Source organism: Hypomesus nipponensis, chromosome 24 (assembly GCF_054491055.1).
Source record: "Hypomesus nipponensis isolate SF chromosome 24, ASM5449105v1, whole genome shotgun sequence".
NCBI lineage: Eukaryota > Metazoa > Chordata > Actinopteri > Osmeriformes > Osmeridae > Hypomesus > Hypomesus nipponensis.
The window spans coordinates 11,341,324-11,359,557 of NC_140384.1; the positions used below are offsets into that span (position 1 = coordinate 11,341,324).

The 18,234-nt window shown below is 50.6% G+C and overlaps 1 protein-coding gene and 1 long non-coding RNA gene across 5 annotated transcripts; one reads left to right on the forward strand and one right to left on the reverse strand.

Annotated features, from left to right (window-relative positions):
• Positions 1 to 484: 484 nt before the first annotated feature.
• On the forward strand, positions 485 to 16,569 carry lifra (LIF receptor subunit alpha a). Of its 2 annotated transcripts, none has more exons than XM_084690403.1 (18): positions 485 to 670; positions 4,255 to 4,392; positions 4,587 to 4,726; positions 5,082 to 5,232; positions 5,319 to 5,594; positions 5,699 to 5,828; positions 6,279 to 6,403; positions 6,513 to 6,655; positions 6,856 to 7,009; positions 7,111 to 7,175; positions 8,974 to 9,196; positions 9,766 to 9,954; positions 11,035 to 11,136; positions 11,257 to 11,406; positions 12,203 to 12,340; positions 12,978 to 13,071; positions 13,179 to 13,245; positions 13,370 to 16,569. In XM_084690403.1, the coding sequence occupies exons 2-18, from the start codon at positions 4,329 to 4,331 to the stop codon at positions 14,120 to 14,122; spliced, it is 2,964 nt and encodes a 987-aa protein (XP_084546529.1). In that variant the 5' UTR covers positions 485 to 670; positions 4,255 to 4,328; the 3' UTR covers positions 14,123 to 16,569. The 2 variants fall into 2 exon arrangements, with proteins under 2 accessions (XP_084546529.1, XP_084546530.1); XM_084690404.1 differs by having other exon boundaries at positions 485 to 665.
• On the reverse strand, positions 2,302 to 6,846 carry LOC146233214 (uncharacterized). Of its 3 annotated transcripts, none has more exons than XR_014742259.1 (4): positions 6,434 to 6,846; positions 5,017 to 5,225; positions 4,562 to 4,700; positions 2,302 to 4,455 (listed from the first exon to the last, which is right to left on the reverse strand). It is a non-coding gene; the product is annotated as an uncharacterized LOC146233214 (long non-coding RNA). The 3 variants fall into 3 exon arrangements; XR_014742260.1 differs by having other exon boundaries at positions 2,302 to 3,986; positions 4,242 to 4,700; XR_014742258.1 differs by having other exon boundaries at positions 2,302 to 4,700.
• Positions 16,570 to 18,234: the final 1,665 nt, after the last annotated feature.

Sequence of the window (18,234 nt, forward strand, 5' to 3'; positions counted from 1 at the left end):
AAATATAACTGTCACTGGCCGATGACTTTTGACGCTTAGTGGAAATTATGATTTTTTAAATTATTTTAACTTTCTTTCAGTATTTATTTCAGACAAACTTGTATAAATAGTGGTCTTAATATAGGCTGTATCTGAGCAGTTGCTTTTGTGGCGTTTTTTGTCTGGGTGTGTGGACTCAAATATATTGAGGGATAAATGTTTGTCATTGACACTGAAGATATAATTATTGGTTTGAGACACCCTGGTAGGGGTTCACACAATCTGGCAACCCAAGGCTGAATACCATTTACCTTGCACAATCCTTTCCACATATCAAAATGTAACGGTACAAATAAAAATACATCGTTTTAGTTGGACACAACTTATCTTTTCGAATTAAATGATACCCTTACCAGCCCGAGTTTGTAGTAGAAATGCACATTTCAAATAGTTAGGTTAAAGGGAAACATGAAATGTAAATGGGACGGGGCCTGTCCGAACACGCCTTTTCCAGTAAAAACATCCAGGATTGGGAATTCTGGGAGCGACAGAATACGCAGCCGTGGAGCGGACAGCCAGTGCACCACTGAAGTTGACATTTTATTTCTCGTCTGGCTTTGTCAATAGGGTGTGGAGAGGTTCATCAACATCTGTATGTGTTTTGGAAGAAGAAACTCGAATACAAAGTGAGGTATAATATAATTTATTTTGCTGCTACTAACTAGCTAGCTTGTTAGCCTACGACTACGTTGCTAGTGCGTTCGTGATACGCTTGTGTAAAACATGGAGACACTTTTGTAGCTAGTAGTACTAAGGGCCTAGGACTGAAGATAAAAACATGAATATCATCATACGATATCAATGTTCACATTTGTTTAGTCTATATGACATTTTAAAGGTCCGTTATGTGTCATACATAGCATACAGTACTACTGTAGCTACATGGATGTGGGAATGCGAGCTTTGCACTAGTACTAGTACTGTATTAGAACTAATGTTATAACTATTTATTAGTTTTATAACAGCAGTATTTCGTGGATTTGGATGACTTCATTTGGCCTAAATATTACACATTCACATTCCTATGTTTCCACGACATTTTTATTTCTAACCATCTTGTAAAGTGTTTGTTCTGTGCTGTGTCATTACGTTACTATAACGTTTTCTCCGTCAAATATACGGATAGTGGAGCGAACCTTTAAAACTCGCCCTTTAACCTCCCGTTCAAGATTAATCACATCTAGTCGTAGTCCAAAGAGGGACTGACTGAAGCAGAAATATTAGCCTTGTTTGTCTTTAAAATGTCAAGGTCGTGTTGGATCTCACACAAAGATGCGTATATATGTGCCGTGTACATCATGATAGAGGTTGTGTTTACTTAGTGTCTGCTAGGGGTGTTTTTGTAAGATACTTTGTATTTACGCTTTATTAACCGAAATAGTCAGTTACTTTGAGTTGCAAACAATGATATTTTGGTGTGTAGGCTACTTAAGTTCCTAAACACTTCGTATGTTTCACATTAAATATTAGAATTCCACCCATAGAACTAGTCAGAGTCCTGTCTTCATGGTTAACCTGATGTTATTCAGACAGAGCTACATTTTCACTTGAAGGGAGGAAGGAAGAAGAGGGAGGAAGGAAGGAGAAGGAGGCATATTGGTACAGAGCCAGTAGCAGGGGGAGGGGAAGAGGAGGGGAGGGAGGGAAAGAGGGAAAGAGGAGGGGAGGGAGAGGAGGAGGGGATGAGGAGGGGAGGGAGAGGAGGAGGGGATGAGGAGGGGAGGGAGAGGAGCAGGGGAGGGAGAGGAGGAGGGGAGGGGAAGAGGAGGGGATGGAGAGGAGGAGGGGATGAGGAGGAGGAGATGAGGAGGGGAGAGGTGGAGGGGAGGGAGGGGAAGAGGAGAGGAGGGAGAGGAGGAGGGGATGAGGAGGGGAGGGAGAGGAGGAGGGGATGAGGAGGGGAGGGAGAGGAGGAGGGGATGAGGAGGGGAGGGAGAGGAGGAGGGGATGAGGAGGGGATGAGGAGGGGAGTAGAGGAAGATGAGGGGAGGAAAAGGAAAGAGAGGAAGAGAAGGAGAGGGGAGGAAAACAGTTGTGTTTTTCCTTCCAGTAAAGTTGGGTATGTGAGAAGCCCTGTGTGGAGCTGTTAGGCAGCGTGACCAGTTATCCAGCCCCTCTTCCCTCCTTCAGTCAAACGGTCTGCACTTGATTTTGGTAACTGACTAATGAAACCATCAGGCAGCTGAATGTCAAAGGCACACTGTTAACCGAATCAGAAACACATTAAATAGTTATTTCAGTTCAGTCAAGACACTCACGTGATTGATTTCACCATTTATTCATACACATGACAAATGGTTTCACATTGGCGGCATGGATGTACATAGGGAAGCGCTCCCTGTCTTCACTGCAGCATGCATGACATGAGGCAGGGAGCAACAAGTTAAATCCCCCACGGGGAGGACAGACAGACCACATGGGGGTGAAGGGGATGGTGGTGGGTGGCAGCAGCGCAGAACACAAGGGGGCGAGGACGCGTGTGCGTGCATGTGTGAGACTTTATAGCGCCGCCTAACAAGCTAAGCCTATGGGCTGAGAACACGGCGATGGGTGATATGGCGCGCGCTGCCCGAGTTCCATGCCTGAACTAGCTCCGCTTATTTAGACTCTGGGACCTTTGTGTTTTGACTTGAGGCTGCAGTGTTGCTGAGAGAAGCCCTCAGGAACACAGAGAAAGCTTCAGTTTCCTTGAGAGGAGAATATCTGATAATATTGATTCCCCTGTGTGTGTGTGTGTGTGTGTGTGCCATTGTCTTGTTCTGCAGGTTCCTAGCCAGGCCCCTGTGTGTGTGTGTGAGTGTGTGTGTGTGTGTGTGTGTGTGTACTACAGTCTAACCGGTATCAGTTTCTCATGGAGCACTTTCTGTAATATTTGCTCTTTGTTATTGTTGTTTCCCCCCACCAACCTCAAGCAGTCAAAAACAAACGACATGTGAACGACTGCCACAACTTTTTCTGGAAATGTCCAGTTGTAGAGACAGAGGGGTTTTGAAGCATGCCACTTTAGTAGGTATGCCCTAGATAATAAGAATAAAAAAGTCACAGTAAGTGAAATTCAATAAAGGGTGTGTTCCAGACATTTGTCATTAGACATGGATGGAGATGTAGTTGTTGTGGTTTGGCTGCTTCTGAGAAGGCAGTCTCCCCGAGATCTCACCTGACCCACTTCCCACTCAAAGTGCTTTCTTGTAGATGTCAGTTGTGCCCTTTGGCTCTTGGTGGTTTCAGAACGCTTCAGCAGCCGTGTCCCAGCTTGCCTCAAGATGGAAAACAAGCATAACAAAACAGTATAGAAATATACCCGCCTACTCTCCTGCAGGGTTGGTGCGAGGCCAAGCCTTTGTCTTGTTCTGCAGGTTCCTAGCCAGGGCCCTTGCCCCAGGCCCGACACACACAGCCCAGGTAACAGGCACAGGACAGGCTAACATCAGGCTAACATTAGGGTAACATTAGGGTAACATCTATCCCAGATGAATAAAACATGCCAGTATCAGGGACAAGGCTTTGTGTGTTCTTAGATAGGGAGGGTGTTGCTGAAGGGAATCAGGTTCCTGTTACCACGATTCATCCAGAGTTCCATGTGGAAAGTGTTTAAAAACACAGACCAACTTAATACCCAGTGATTGGAGGGTTCATCTCATTTTCAATACATTAGATTACATTTGACTAATTCAGCAGGCCCTTCTATCCAAAGTAACGTACAATTAGAGTGGTCAGAGTTCCAGCAGTGCTCAGAGTTCCAGCAGTGCTCCAGTGCTCAGAGTTCCAGCAGTGCTCCAGTGCTCAGAGTTCCAGCAGTGCTCCAGTGCTCAGAGTTCCAGCAGTGCTCCGAGTTCCAGCAGTGCTCCAGTGCTCAGAGTTCCAGCAGTGCTCAGAGTTCCAGCAGTGCTCCAGTGCTCAGAGTTCCAGCAGTGCTCCAGTGCTCAGAGTTCCAGCAAGTCCAGAGTCTGTATTTATTGGAAGTGGCAAGTGGGGATGAGTGCTCTACCACAACTCAGTCTGATCATCTACAAGGTTGTGTGTTGTATTAGAACATTTGGCTGCCCAGTCAAAGGTCTGGCATCAACTCAACTATGTAGCTCTCATAACGGGCAGTTTGGAAGAGGAGTTTAACACTGCTGTTAGTTAGTTATATGAATCATTACAGCCTGTAACGTATTATTAATCTGTGGTGTGTGGAGGGAGCAGTGTTGACCTCTGACCTCTCTCCTTCAGGGTCACTCTCTCGCTGCTCAGTCCTGCTGAGTCACACGGACCAGCTCTTCCTGAAGTATCTGACCTCCTCCAGCATGCAGCACTTCCTGGTCCTCCTGCTGGTGCTGTCTCTATCTCTGTCGGCCTGCCAGACCAGTGGTAAGACCTCCAGACATGCAGGGCGGCTCTGCAGGCTGTTACCATGGAAACTGTCTCTCACCCCTGAGGGCAATTCACCATGTGAAGGGAGAAACCTGTTTAGTCTCTCTCCTACCATGACAGACAGACAGATGTTGTCGACTATTTAGAAGACATGATAGCCCATGACCTGTGTGGTTCCTCTGCCCCCCCAGGCCCCCCGGCGGCCCCCCAGCAGGTGGGCCTGGAGGCAGACCGAGACGCCCAGCGCCTCTCCATCACCTGGGGGGGGGGGGATGCCCCCCAACACGACATCCTGATCCAGCGCTCTGAGTTCATGGTCACCGTGTTCAACGTAAGGGGGGGAAGGGGAGGGGGGTTAACATTAAGTCATTTTTTCACAAACAACAAACAAAGTTAACAAAATAAGCTTCATGTTTGTCTCATCTGAACCCTGTCTTTCTGGAATTTTCTGAATTAGTGTTAATCTAATAATAACACAGGTCGATAATGTGTAAATGTATTTCAGTTCCAGTACATGATGTTTCTCCATCTGAATGACAGCAATAGCCCAATGTGAATTTGAATAGTACTAAAACAGGATCCATGACGAGATCAGTATCTAGAACAGTAGGTGAACAGTACTAGATATAGGGCAGCATCCTGGCCACCAGCCAATCGTCAAGGTCGTGTTGTGATTCTGTCTCCAGGAGACGGTGGAGGCAAAGCCAGAAGCGTCCGGAAGGTTCCGGTGGAACTGGACCTCAGAGGAACCTCTGGAGTGCACATCCCTGTCGGTCACAGTGCGTGCACGCTCCGCTGACGAGCTCAGCGACTGGAGCAGGCCTGAGATCCTGGCAGGTAGGGGGGAGGGGGGAGGAGGAGAGGGAGGGATGAATAGAGGGTTAGATAGGTTAATGAACATAACTCCTGGTCCTGTCTCCAAGGTATGGACGTCCCTAGCAACGCCCAGGCCCAGATGTATCCATTGAGCCGAGTGGTCAAGGTCGGCAGCAACACCACCTTCTGCTGCATCATGGCCGAGGGCGACAGCTTTGGCAGGATCAGCTATCATGCCAGGGACATGGACTTCACCCGCCTGAGTAGGCGGAGCTATGCTACCACCAGGACCAATCAGGGCCCCTCCGCTACCTCTGGCACTAATGTGGTGTGTAGCAACTCCAAAAACATAGTTACCACGGGAGCCGTCATGTTTGTGGGATGTAAGGAAGTCACTCGTACACACGCTACTCTCCTATCTCATCACACACACTCCAGACAGACTGGTCTGACCCCTGACCTCTGACCCCTGACCTCTGACCCCCAGACCCCCCCCAGCCCAGTGAGCTGCTGTGTGAGACTCATGACCTGCGGTCAGCAGAATGCCAGTGGAGCGCCGGACCCGACACACACCTGACCGGCACCAAGCGCCGGACTTACTACGCCCTCAACGGCAGGTAGGACACACCTCTTATCGCCTCCATCATCCACTATCATCCTCTCCATCTTCCCTTCCTCCTCGCACCCTCCCCTCCATCATCCACTATCATCCTCTCCATCTTCCCTTCCTCCTCGCACCCTCTCCTCCTTCATCCACTATCATCCTCTCCATCTTCCCTTCCTCCTCGCACCCTCCCCTCCTTCATCCACTATCATCCTCTCCATCTTCCCTTCCTCCTCGCACCCTCCCCTCCTTCATCCACTATCATCCTCTCCATCTTCCCTTCCTCCTCGCACCCTCCCCTCCATCATCCACTATCATCCTCTCCATCTTCCCTTCCTCCTCGCACCCTCCCCTCCATCATCCACTATCATCCTCTCCATCTTCCCTTCCTCCTCGCACCCTCTCCTCCATCATCCACTATCATCCTCTCCATCTTCCCCTCTCCTCCCCTCTCATCCCCCAGGAACTGCAGCCTGGCAGGTGGGATGCTGTGTGGGTTGGAGGACTGGAAGGGCAACTGGACCCTGGAGGCCTGGAACCAGCTGGGCCGGGCCAGGCTGACTGACAGCGCGGAGCTGAGCCACAGAGGTACACACACACATACTGTATAAAACTTACATATACCATATACACACACTTGACACGGGTCTGTTCATTGGTTCTTGTTTCTGCCTGCTGATTGGCTCTTTGGTTCCAGTGCGTCCGTTGTCGGCGTCGAGCTTGGTCGCCACGGTGATCCACCCCTGGAACGCCACTCTGCAGTGGGCGTGGCCTAACCAGACCTACTCCCTGCCACTCACCTGCCAGGTGGAGCTCATCTCTCACTGGAACCCCAGCACGGTGAGGGGGAGGGCCTGGGGGGTTCAGAGAAAGATAGTGTTACACAAGTGAGTGTAGAAAGGGGATTACACCTTAAAAGCCTTAAAGAAAACACTGTTAAGAGAAAACACTGTTTACTGTGTGTCTTGATGCCTGTGTGTATGTTTATGCCTGTGTGTGTGTGTGTGTGTGTGTGTGTGTGTGTGTGTGTGTGTGTTCAGCAAACGTTCACAGGGGCAGGTCTGGACACCGCTGTGATCACAGGGCTGTGGCCTGATGAGGAGTACCGCTGCAGGATCCGCTGTGGCTCCCAGAGAAACTTCTGGAAGTGGAGCGACTGGAGCCCCTACCTCACCTTCACCACCAGCATGGACCGTAAGGAGGGAGGGGATGAGACAGTAGAGAGAGCGTGAGAGGGAGTGTGTGTGTGTGTGTGGAGGGTACAATGTGTGACGGTGTGTGTGTGTGTGTCCTAGGCCCTGATGCTCCTGATGCGTGGGTGTGGATGGACAGCAACAGCACTGGACGCATCATCTGGAAGGTGAGTCCTGCTGTGTGTCTCTGTGTGTCTCTGTGTGTCCTGCTGTGTGTCTCTGTGTGGTTCTGTGTGTCTCTGTGTGTCCTGCTGTGTGTCTCTGTGTGGTTCTGTGTGTCTCTGTGTGTCCTGCTGTGTGTCTCTGTGTGTCTCTGTGTGTCTCTGTGTGTCTCTGTGTGTCCTGCTGTGTGTCTCTGTGTGGTTCTGTGTGTCTCTGTGTGTCCTGCTGTGTGTCTCTGTGTGTCTCTGTGTGTCTCTGTGTGTCTCTGTGTGTCTCTGTGTGTCTCTGTGTGTCCTGCTGTGTGTCTCTGTGTGTCTCTGTGTGTCCTGCTGTGTGTCTCTGTGTGTCTCTGTGTGTCTCTGTGTGTCTCTGTGTGTCTCTGTGTGTCTCTGTGTGTCCTGCTGTGTGTCTCTGTGTGTCTCTGTGTGTCTCTGTGTGTCTCTGTGTGTCTCTGTGTGTCCTGCTGTGTGTCTCTGTGTGTCCTGCTGTGTGTCTCTGTGTGTCCTGCTGTGTGTCTCTGTGTGTCTCTGTGTGTCTCTGTGTGTCCTGCTGTGTGTCTCTGTGTGTCTCTGTGTGTCCTGCTGTGTGTCTCTGTGTGTCTCTGTGTGTCCTGCTGTGTGTCTCTGTGTGGTTCTGTGTGTCTCTGTGTGTCCTGCTGTGTGTCTCTGTGTGTCTCTGTGTGTCTCTGTGTGTCTCTGTGTGTCTCTGTGAGTCCTGCTGTGTGTCTCTGTGTGTCTCTGTGTGTCTCTGTGTGTCTCTGTGTGTCTCTGTGTGTCTCTGTGTGTCTCTGTGTGTCTCTGTGTGTCCTGCTGTGTGTCTCTGTGTGTCCTGCTGTGTGTCTCTGTGTGTCTCTGTGTGTCTCTGTGTGTCTCTGTGAGTCCTGCTGTGTGTCTCTGTGTGTCTCTGTGTGTCTCTGTGAGTCCTGCTGTGTGTCTCTGTGTGTCTCTGTGTGTCTCTGTGTGTCTCTGTGTGTCTCTGTGTGTCTCTGTGAGTCCTGCTGTGTGTCTCTGTGTGTCTCTGTGTGTCTCTGTGTGTCTCTGTGTGTCTCTGTGTGTGTCTCTGTGTGTCTCTGTGTGTCTCTGTGTGTCTCTGTGTGTCTCTGTGAGTCCTGCTGTGTGTCTCTGTGTGTCTCTGTGTGTCTCTGTGTGTCTCTGTGTGTCTCTGTGTGTGTCTCTGTGTGTCCTGCTGTGTGTCTCTGTGTGTCTCTGTGTGTCTCTGTGAGTCCTGCTGTGTGTCTCTGTGTGTCTCTGTGTGTCTCTGTGTGTCTCTGTGTGTCTCTGTGTGTCTCTGTGTGTCTCTGTGTGTCTCTGTGTGTCTCTGTGTGTCTCTGTGAGTCCTGCTGTGTGTCTCTGTGTGTCTCTGTGTGTCTCTGTGAGTCCTGCTGTGTGTCTCTGTGTGTCTCTGTGTGTCTCTGTGTGTCTCTGTGTGTCTCTGTGTGTCTCTGTGAGTCCTGCTGTGTGTCTCTGTGTGTCTCTGTGTGTCTCTGTGTGTGTCTCTGTGTGTCTCTGTGTGTCTCTGTGTGTCTCTGTGTGTCTCTGTGTGTGTCTCTGTGTGTCTCTGTGTGTCTCTGTGAGTCCTGCTGTGTGTCTCTGTGTGTCTCTGTGTGTCTCTGTGTGTGTCTCTGTGTGTCTCTGTGTGTCTCTGTGTGTCTCTGTGTGTCTCTGTGTGTCCTGCTGTGTGTCTCTGTGTGTCTCTGTGTGTGTGTGTGTGTCTCTGTGTGTCTCTGTGTGTCTCTGTGTGTGTGTGTGTGTGTGTGTGCTGGGGGGTGTAACACGCCAGTGAACCTTGACTAACCCCCTCCAGCCCCTGACCAAGAGAGAGAGCCATGGCCAGCTGAGCAGCTACGAGGTGACCCTGTGGAGCTCAGAGGAGAACCGCCAGAGGAGCCACGTCCTGCCCCAGAGAACCCACAGCCAGGCCTTCTCCCTGGGCAGCCCTGCCGCCGGGGTCAGGGTCACCATCACCGCCACCAACGCTGCCGGGGTGTCCACCCCGGCCACCCTGGGGATCCCTGACTATCTGGGAGGTGAGGAGGGGAGGGAGAGAGGAGGGGGAAGGAGAGGGGATCCCTGACCACCTGGGAGGTGAGGAGGGGAGGGAGAGAGGAGGGGGAAGGAGAGGGGATCCCTGACCACCTGGGAGGTGAGGAGGGGAGGGAGAGAGGAGGGGGAAGGAGAGGGGATCCCTGACCACCTGGGAGGTGAGGAGGGGAGGGAGAGAGGAGGGGGAAGGAGAGGGGATCCCTGACCACCTGGGAGGTGAGGAGGGGAGGGAGAGAGGAGGGGGAAGGAGAGGGGATCCCTGACCACCTGGGAGGTGAGGAGGGGAGGGAGAGAGGAGGGGGAAGGAGAGGGGATCCCTGACCACCTGGGAGGTGAGGAGGGGAGGGAGAGAGGAGGGGGAAGGAGAGGGGATCCCTGACCACCTGGGAGGTGAGGAGGGGAGGGAATGGAATGGAGAAGAGGGAGAATGAGAGGTGTAGGAAAGGGAGAGAGCTGTTGAGAGGAGAGGAATGAGGGAAGGACAGGGTAGAGAGGAAAGACCAGTGATCTGATGATGTTAGTGACCTTGCTCCTGACCATGTGGTGTCCTCAGATGGGGAGGTGGCTGTGTCCCGCACTGAGGCCAGCCAGGCGGGCTTCCCCCTGTCCTGGACGCCCCCAGACAACACCAGCTGTGACTACCTGCTGGAGTGGCACAACACTAGCTGCTCACAGCCTTGTGCCCTGGACTGGACCCGCCTTCCTGCTGGAGCCACCAACACCACCATCCTGTCAGACACAGGTACCCCACCAACACCACCATCCTGTCAGACACAGGTACCCCACCAACACCACCATCCTGTCAGGTACCCCGCCCTCTCCTCCACCTAGGGCTGAGCAGTAAAGTAGGGCTGAACGATTAATTGCGATAATATTGTGATGTGACAAAATGAGATTCTGTAATCGCAAAGGCTGCGATTTTACTTTGGTCAAGAGTAACGCAGTTTGCAGATGAAGGATCAACTTTGCACGTCACACTTTACCTTGACCTGTACGATGGCCTCAGGCTCGACAGAACCTGACACTACAGACACTTTGCCAATTTTGCCTTTAAAAAAGATGCTGCGCAGTGTCAAGTATTGTGAAAAACCTGCTTGGTTAAGGTTGCTACCTCACGGGGCAACACCACCAACCCAACTCAGCCCTAAAAAAAACCCACAAAGCCACGTGCAATGCACAGCTAAAATGCTGAACACCAGTGTGTCAAATAAGCCAAATAACCTCCAACAGGATCACTGATCGAAATGTTTCAAAACCTAACTCCATATTCATGTACGAAATTCCTCAAGCAATAACAGTGTTGATCAGGAAAGATATGATGCCCCTCGGTGATACACATACAGTAGGATTACTATGGCTGTCAGGGCCAGTACTGAGAGGCTGCAGTACTGAGAGGCTGCAGTACTGAGAGGCTGCAGTTCTGAGAGGCTGCAGTACTGAGAAGCTGCAGTTCTGAGGCTGCAGTACTGAGAAGCTGCAGTTCTGAGAGGCTGCAGTTCTGAGAGGCTGCAGTTCTGAGAGGCTGCAGTACAGAGAGGCTGCAGTTCTGAGGCTTCAGTACTGAGAGGCTGCAGTACTGAGATTGCAGTAGTGAACCTCTGTCTGTCAACCTTTCAAAACATATTTTTCTAAACTTTTAAAGTTATTTTTATAACATCATAAATGAAATGAATTACATTTCATGTATTCTTTTAATTTCTTCTATTTTTTATTTTAAATCAAACTTAAGTTTGTCTACTTCTTATATCTATTCTAGATTGAGCGATCTCTAGATAGCTGTGTATACTGACTGCGTGGCGTGTGTGTTTTGCCTGGTGCCCAGACTGGTTCCAGCCAGGAGTGAGATACACCTTCTCCCTGTACTCCTGTCCATCCCAGCTCCCCACCCTGCTGCAGCGCTGGGAGGGCTACATGCAGGAGCAGGGTAGGTCTGACACACACAGACTAGCCATTGACCTGGGAACTGTTCTAAGGGTATAGGTCCACATCTACTGTCTGGTCTACTGTGTTTAATCGCCGTGGTAACCTGTGGCTCCTCCCCCAGCCCCCTCCAGGTCGTCCCCCCACGTTTTGTCCTATCAGCAGGGCTCTGGCGTGCTGCTGACCTGGGACGAGGTTCTTCTGGAGCACCAGAGGGGGTTCCTGCTGGGGTACCGAGTCTACCTGGCCAACGCCTCCAGACTCTCTCTGATAGGTAGGGCTGTCTCCAGGCTCTCTCTGATAGGTAGGACTGTCTCCAGGCTCTCTCTGATAGGTAGGGCTGTCTCCAGACTCTCTCTGATAGGTAGGACTGTCTCCAGACTCTCTGATAGGTAGGGCTGTCTCCTGACTCTCTGAAAGGTAGGACTGTCTCCAGACTCTCTCTGATAGGTAGGACTGTCTCCAGGCTCTCTCTGATAGGTAGGACTGTCTCCAGGCTCTCTCTGATAGGTAGGACTGTCTCCAGGCTCTCTCTGATAGGTAGGGCTGTCTCCAGGCTCTCTCTAATAGGTAGGGCTGTCTCCAGGCTCTCTCTAATAGGTAGGGCTGTCTCCAGGCTCTCTCTGATAGGTAGGACTGTCTTCAGGCTCTCTCTGATAGGTAGGACTGTCTCCACACTCTCTCTGATAGGTAGGGCTGTCTCCAGGCTCTCTCTAATAGGTAGGGCTGTCTCCAGGCTCTCTCTGATAGGTAGGACTGTCTCCAAGCTCTCTCTGATAGGTAGGGCTGTCTCCAAGCTCTCTCTAATAGGTAGGGCTGTCTCCAGACTCTCTCTGATAGGTAGGGCTGTCTCCACACTCTCTCTGATAGGTAGGGCTGTCTCCACACTCTCTCTGATAGGTAGGACTGTCTCCAAGCTCTCTCTGATAGGTAGGACTGTCTCCAGGCTCTCTCTGATAGGTAGGACTGTCTCCAGGCTCTCTCTGATAGGTAGGGCCTAGACTAGGCCCTGTGTTTCCCTTGGTTATTGGATTGTCCAGTTATCTCACACTCCCTCCCCCTCTCTCCAGCCAACATCACTGACCCCAGCCAGAGGAACTACACAGTGACCAAGCTCCCTGTTGGTTCATACAAGTTCACCGTCAAGTCGTACAACTCTGCTGGGGAGGACGGTGGATCCACGGCCTATATCTCTCTGGATCCCTACAGTACGTTAGCATTAGCTGGGTCTATATACAGCCCTACAGTACGTTAGCATTAGCTGGGTCTATCTAAAGCCCTACAGTAGTTAGCATTAGCTGGGTCTATGTACAGCCCTACAGTACGTTAGCATTAGCTGGGTCTATCTACAGCCCTACAGTACGTTAGCATTAGCTGGGTCTATCTATAGCCCTACAGTACGTTAGCATTAGCTAGGTCAATCTACTGCCCTAAGTACAATAGCATAAGCTGGGTCTATCTACAGCCCTACAGTGTGTTAGCATTAGCTGGGTCAATCTACTGCCCTAAGTACAATAGCATAAGCTGGGTCTATCTACAGCCCTACAGTGCGTTAGCATTAGCTGGGTCAATCTACTCCCCTACAGTACATTAGCATTAACTGGGTCTATCTTCAGCCCTACAGTATGTTAGCATTAGCTGGGTCAATCTACATTTCTACAGGACGTTAGCATTAGCTGGGTCAATCTACTGCCCTACAGTATGTTAGCATTAGCTGGGTCAATCTACTGCCCTACAGTATGTTAGCATTAGCTGGGTCTATCTACAGTCCTACATGTTAACAGTCATCGTTCATGGACAGCACACCAGCATGAATGAATGCTTGCTTGCCTTCACCTCTGGCAGCTGATTGGCTCATCCTGGAGATCCTGGTTGCCCTGGGAACCATGGCTTGCTTCCTGGCTGTCGTCACGACCCTGTGCTACAGGAAGAGGAAGTGGTGAGGCAGCCAGATTACTGAACAGGAAGCTGTCATGTCACACTCTCAGCAGTTTTATTGTATTTTTTATTCCAGTTGTTGACTGTTTGTTGTTGCCTGTGTCCCAGGGTGAAGAAAGCCTTCTACCCAGACATCCCTGAGCCCAGCTTGCCTGGTGATTGGTCCATGCCTCAGGTAAGCTGCCTGTTGATTGGTCCATGCCTCAGGTAAGATAAGGATCATGACCACATGGCACAGCGCCAGGGACACACACTGTCCTGGTGCCAGAAAGTGTCATGTGTGTGTGTGTGTGTTGCAGGGGACTCTGGACCTGAAGCCGTCTCCTCACAGCATGGTCCACATCCTGGAGAAGCCAGATTGGGACTCCAAGGAGGCGCTAGTGACTGTGCCCGAGGAAGAGGAGGAAGAGGAGGAGGGCAGCGCTCCGGCCGACACCGACGAGCCCTCCGTCCTCCGCTACTACAACCAGGTGGTGGACCAGGGGATGCCGCGGCAACGCCCCGCCCACCTCCCAGACTCCTCGGTGTCCTCGGGCAGCTCTGTTGACTCGGCCCGCACCGACGTCACCTACACCGGCATCCAGGCCTCTGCCCCAGCCCCCTACACCAGCATCCAGGCCTCTGCCCCAGCCCCCTACACCGGCATCCAGGCCTCTGCCCCAGCCCCCTACACCGGCATCCAGGCCTCTGCCCCAGCCCCCTACACCGGCATCCAGGCCTCTGCCCCAGCCCCCCAGCCTTCCCCGGGGGGCTACCGGCCCCAGATGCACCCGGCCTCGCCCCCGGCCTCGCCCCCGGCCTCTGTGGAGCAGGAGCAGGTTGGGGCAGATGGGCCCTTCGGGGGTACAAGCCCCAGTGCTCCTGGAAGATGGACTCCCCTGTGGAGGGCCTGGCCCCCTCCTTGGGAAGTCCCACCTCGGTCACCTCCTCCCAGTTCCTGCTGCCCGACCCCGACCACCAGGTCAAAGGTCAAACCTCCTGGTTCCACAGCCTGCTGTCAGGCAAGCCCTGATGATGTCACCCTCCGCTCCATGATGTCGCTAGCTGGGTGACGATGTCACCAGTCCGGGTGACAGTCAAGATCCTCACTGCCTTCCTTCACACACACACACACACCTCTCAAGGGCATTAGTGATGTTAACTGTTTGTTTTCATTATTTGAATGCTTGTTTACGTGTTTTTGGGATTGGACACTAACCAAACAAACCCTCCGAAGAGCACTGACTAGCAGAGCTCACCTCTCTCGTGGTCTAGACACCCGGGGAGAAGAAGCATGACAGAGCTACGAGCCGCGACAGAGTCCACATGCTACTGAAAACAACCCAGGAGCAGAGACACTGAAGAGGATTCACCTTCATGAGGAGAATCTCCAAGACACGCTCACACTACATGTAAACACAGTCACTGCTCTCAACATGAACACAGATGTACACTACTAGCAACACAACAGTATTCATGACACACCCTTCTGTGGTTATCATCCTTAGGAATCTGTCAAGACGTAGACAGGTCTTCTCTGACTGATATAAGCTAGTAAAATAAGTGTAAAATTGTGTATTTGTTTTTATGTTGTTTTCTTAGTTGTATAATTGTTGTGTGTTATATGTTCTACTCATATCACCATGGTAAAGATCAACTACTGGCCAGATCAACCCTTTTTTGTTTGTTTTTGCATTTTGTGATTTATCATCTCAGATTTCCAGGGTTGCCCAATCTACCTGTGGATTATTGATTGTTCTACAGCCTTGCACCAAATACGTCAACGTCATGCCCTTGTCATGGTCGTGAGGTGATTGTAAAACGTATTTAGTCGTTGCCTTGTTCAGACATGGTATGCTTCCAACCGAGTTCACTGTCCAAGCGGACTTTTTTGCTTACTTGTGTTTGACACGTACGCTGCAGAAATACTTGAGATCATGCACCTATTTAGAGAGTTGACTCTCCTATGCATTTGGGAGTGACAATCGTGGGATTGTATAAATCAGATCATTTTAATTGTTAATCATGAGCCGAGAACAGAGATTAGAATGACTTTGGCAATTGTCTTTATGGTTTATAGCGCCGTACCGCCAGATGATGTTACTGTGAAGACGTGACAAGCACACTAGACAACCGAGCCTCGAACCGGAGCCCGGCTTCTCAACATTAGTTGCCGTGTTTTGCAGTAGGTTTTCCGTTTGCAAGAATCTGGTTTAGGGCTTGTGTGAGTAGTTAGGCTAGATAATTAGCGTGTAGCTTTCAGGAGGCCGTTCACTAGCTCATCGTTATAGTTACGGCCAGTCAGGGCTGCGTCTAAAGCGGTTTCGTTCTCTTCCTCTCCCCTTCTTCCTCCCCCCTTTCTCCTCCTCTCACGCCCGCAGTATAAAATGTGACACGTAGGGTTGTGTTGTTTGGAGGTATCGTTTCAGAAAGCTGAGGAGGAGGCAGCTTGGAACTAGTTAAAGGCACCCTGACATTAAACTCAGCATTGATGCCGTATTATTCATTTTTCAAAACCTCTCCAGCAAAGAAGCTTTAAACACTACTGTGATGTGAATAGGCCAACAGGATCTGTACAGTAGCATGATTAAATGGCTTTAATGAAAAGATGCCTGTATATATTATATCCCCTTCCTTTTGAGGTCCTCGACATCAACGGGGTCTTTGGAGACTAACATTTGAATGCTGTGTGTTAATATACTTATTTCGTTGATATGGTCATCAACTGTGGTCAACAACTTCAATTTTTAAATAATGTCAATGTAATAAGCCTTTTTTCACGTATATCACTGCAACCGCAGCCCATCATTATGTCGTTTGTCCTCCGTTTCCCTGCCGACATACAATCCTAGTAGCTATTTAGTTTTGAACAGAGATAAATAATCAATCTTGATCGGAAGAATTTGTAACACTAAATCTATGACGATTATTGTAGCATTGATAGAGCAACAAGATCAACACCCTTCCAGGCACTTTTGTCGTAGAGCTAGCGGTTTTGTATTAGTGTTGTAGCTTAACTACTTGTTTAGTATAGGCTATTCTCTGGCTTTATGGTTGGTTCTGGTTGTTGTGATATGCCTTGCCTAAACTCATCTGCATTTGCCTGATCTGTTTGTATACTGTTATTGAAGCATGTTATATAAACATTTAACTATTTGAAAGTGCAAAAGTATATGTAGAAATTACAGGCCTACTAAACCATCACGTATCGGCTACTGCTTGGCAAATAACACTAACATTGACGTGCATGGCGGCTTGACTTAACATTATTAAGGCTTAAGGCTTTATTGACAAGTGTGATGCTGTTAAAACAAAACACTGAATGATGCTTGGTGGCTTATACCTGTAACACACGTTGTGTCATTTTGTGACGTATTCACAGTGATGTTTCACCACATTAGGAGAAATGAGAGTATTTTTTTTCGGTGAATGGTTTGTCAAGAAAACACTAATTATGTAAACACTGCTGCTTATTGCAATAATATTACACCAGTTTTATGCAATAAAGTTACAAACTCCAGTTGTCTACTTTGTATTTATCAAAGTGACCTCTTTACCAACTACGGTACCTAACACACAAATCTCTGGGACATCTGTGGTCTCCAGTCTGAGTGTTTCTCATTACCAGGAAAGTCAATGCGTCTTGGTCACAAAAGCGTAGCATTGATTTTTAAATGGATACATGGATTTTTATGTTGATAGGGTTATCCTGCCAGGGAACATCACAGCCTGGAAACTGCAAGATTGTAATATATTACAAGATTATATGTGACCAATACACTTGATTTGAATATATTCTCATCATAGATAAGCCTAGATAGTATATATAGATATATAGAGATATTAGCAGATACATACTGTTCAACCAAACTAATGTCCCCTCCAATGACTCCATCTAAACCAAGCCTGTATAGACCATGTTCAATGAAAGCAGAGCAGGATCTTACACTAGGTACACATGACCCCCAGGTACACGTGACGCCCAGGTACACGTGACCCCCAGGCCTATGTGACCCCCAGGTACACGTGACCCCCAGGTACACGTGACCCCCAGGCCTACGTGACCCCAGGCCTATGTGACCCCCAGGTACACGTGACCCCCAGGCCTATGTGACCCCCAGGTACGTGTGACCCCTAGGTACACTTGACCCCCAGGTACACGTGACCCCAGGCCTTTGTGACCCCCAGGTACACGTGACCCCCAGGTCTATGTTACCCCCAGGTACATGTGACCCCCAGGTACATGTGACCCCCAGGTACACGTGACCCCCAGGTACATGTGACCCCCAGGTACACGTGACCCCCAAGCCTATGTGACCCCCAGGTACACGTGACCCCCAGGCCTTTGTGACCCCCAGGTACACGTGACCCCCAGGTACACGTGACCCCCAAGCCTATGTGACCCCCAGGTACACGTGACCCCCAGGCCTTTGTGACCCCCAGGTACATGTGACCCCCAGGTACATGTGACCCCCAGGCCTATGTGACCCCCAGGTACATGTGACCCCCAGGTACATGTGATCCCCAGGTACACGTGACCCCCAGGTACACGTGACCCCCAGGTACATGTGACCCCCAGGCCTATGTGACCCCCAGGTACATGTGACCCCCAGGTACATGTGACCCCCAGGTACATGGGACCCCCAGGTACACGTGACCCCCAGGCCGATGTGACCCCCAGGTACATGTGATCCCCAGGTACATGGGACCCCCAGGTACACGTGACCCCCAGGTACACGTGACCCCCAGGTACACGTGACCCCCAGGTCTATGTTACCCCCAGGTACACGTGACCCCCAAGCCTATGTGACCCCCAGGTACATGTGACCCCCAGGTACACGTGACCCCAGGCCTTTGTGACCCCCAGGTACACGTGACCCCCAGGTACACGTGACCCCAGGCCTTTGTGACCCCCAGGTACACGTGACCCCCAGGTACACGTGACCCCCAGGCCTATGTTACCCCCAGGTACATGTGACCCCCAGGTACAGGTGACCCCCAGGCCTATGTGACCCCCAGGTACATGTGACCCCCAGGTACATGTGACCCCCAGGTACATGTGATCCCCAGGTACACGTGACCCCCAGGTACATGTGACCCCCAGGTACATGTGATCCCCAGGTACACGTGACCCCCAGGTACACGTGACCCCCAGGTCTTGGGGGTATCATCTGCGTGTGGAAGG

What these genes read in the sequence shown, in the direction of transcription:
- lifra (XM_084690403.1), top strand. Translation starts at nt 4,329, where the DNA reads ATGCAGCACTTCCTGGTCCTCCTGCTGGTGCTGTCTCTATCTCTGTCG. An exon ending in CTTCACCACCAGCATGGACC is followed by an intron (nt 7,010 to 7,110) that starts GTAAGGAGGGAG and finishes TGTGTGTCCTAG; the next exon opens with GCCCTGATGCTCCTGATGCG. An exon ending in TGCTACAGGAAGAGGAAGTG is followed by an intron (nt 13,072 to 13,178) that starts GTGAGGCAGCCA and finishes CCTGTGTCCCAG; the next exon opens with GGTGAAGAAAGCCTTCTACC.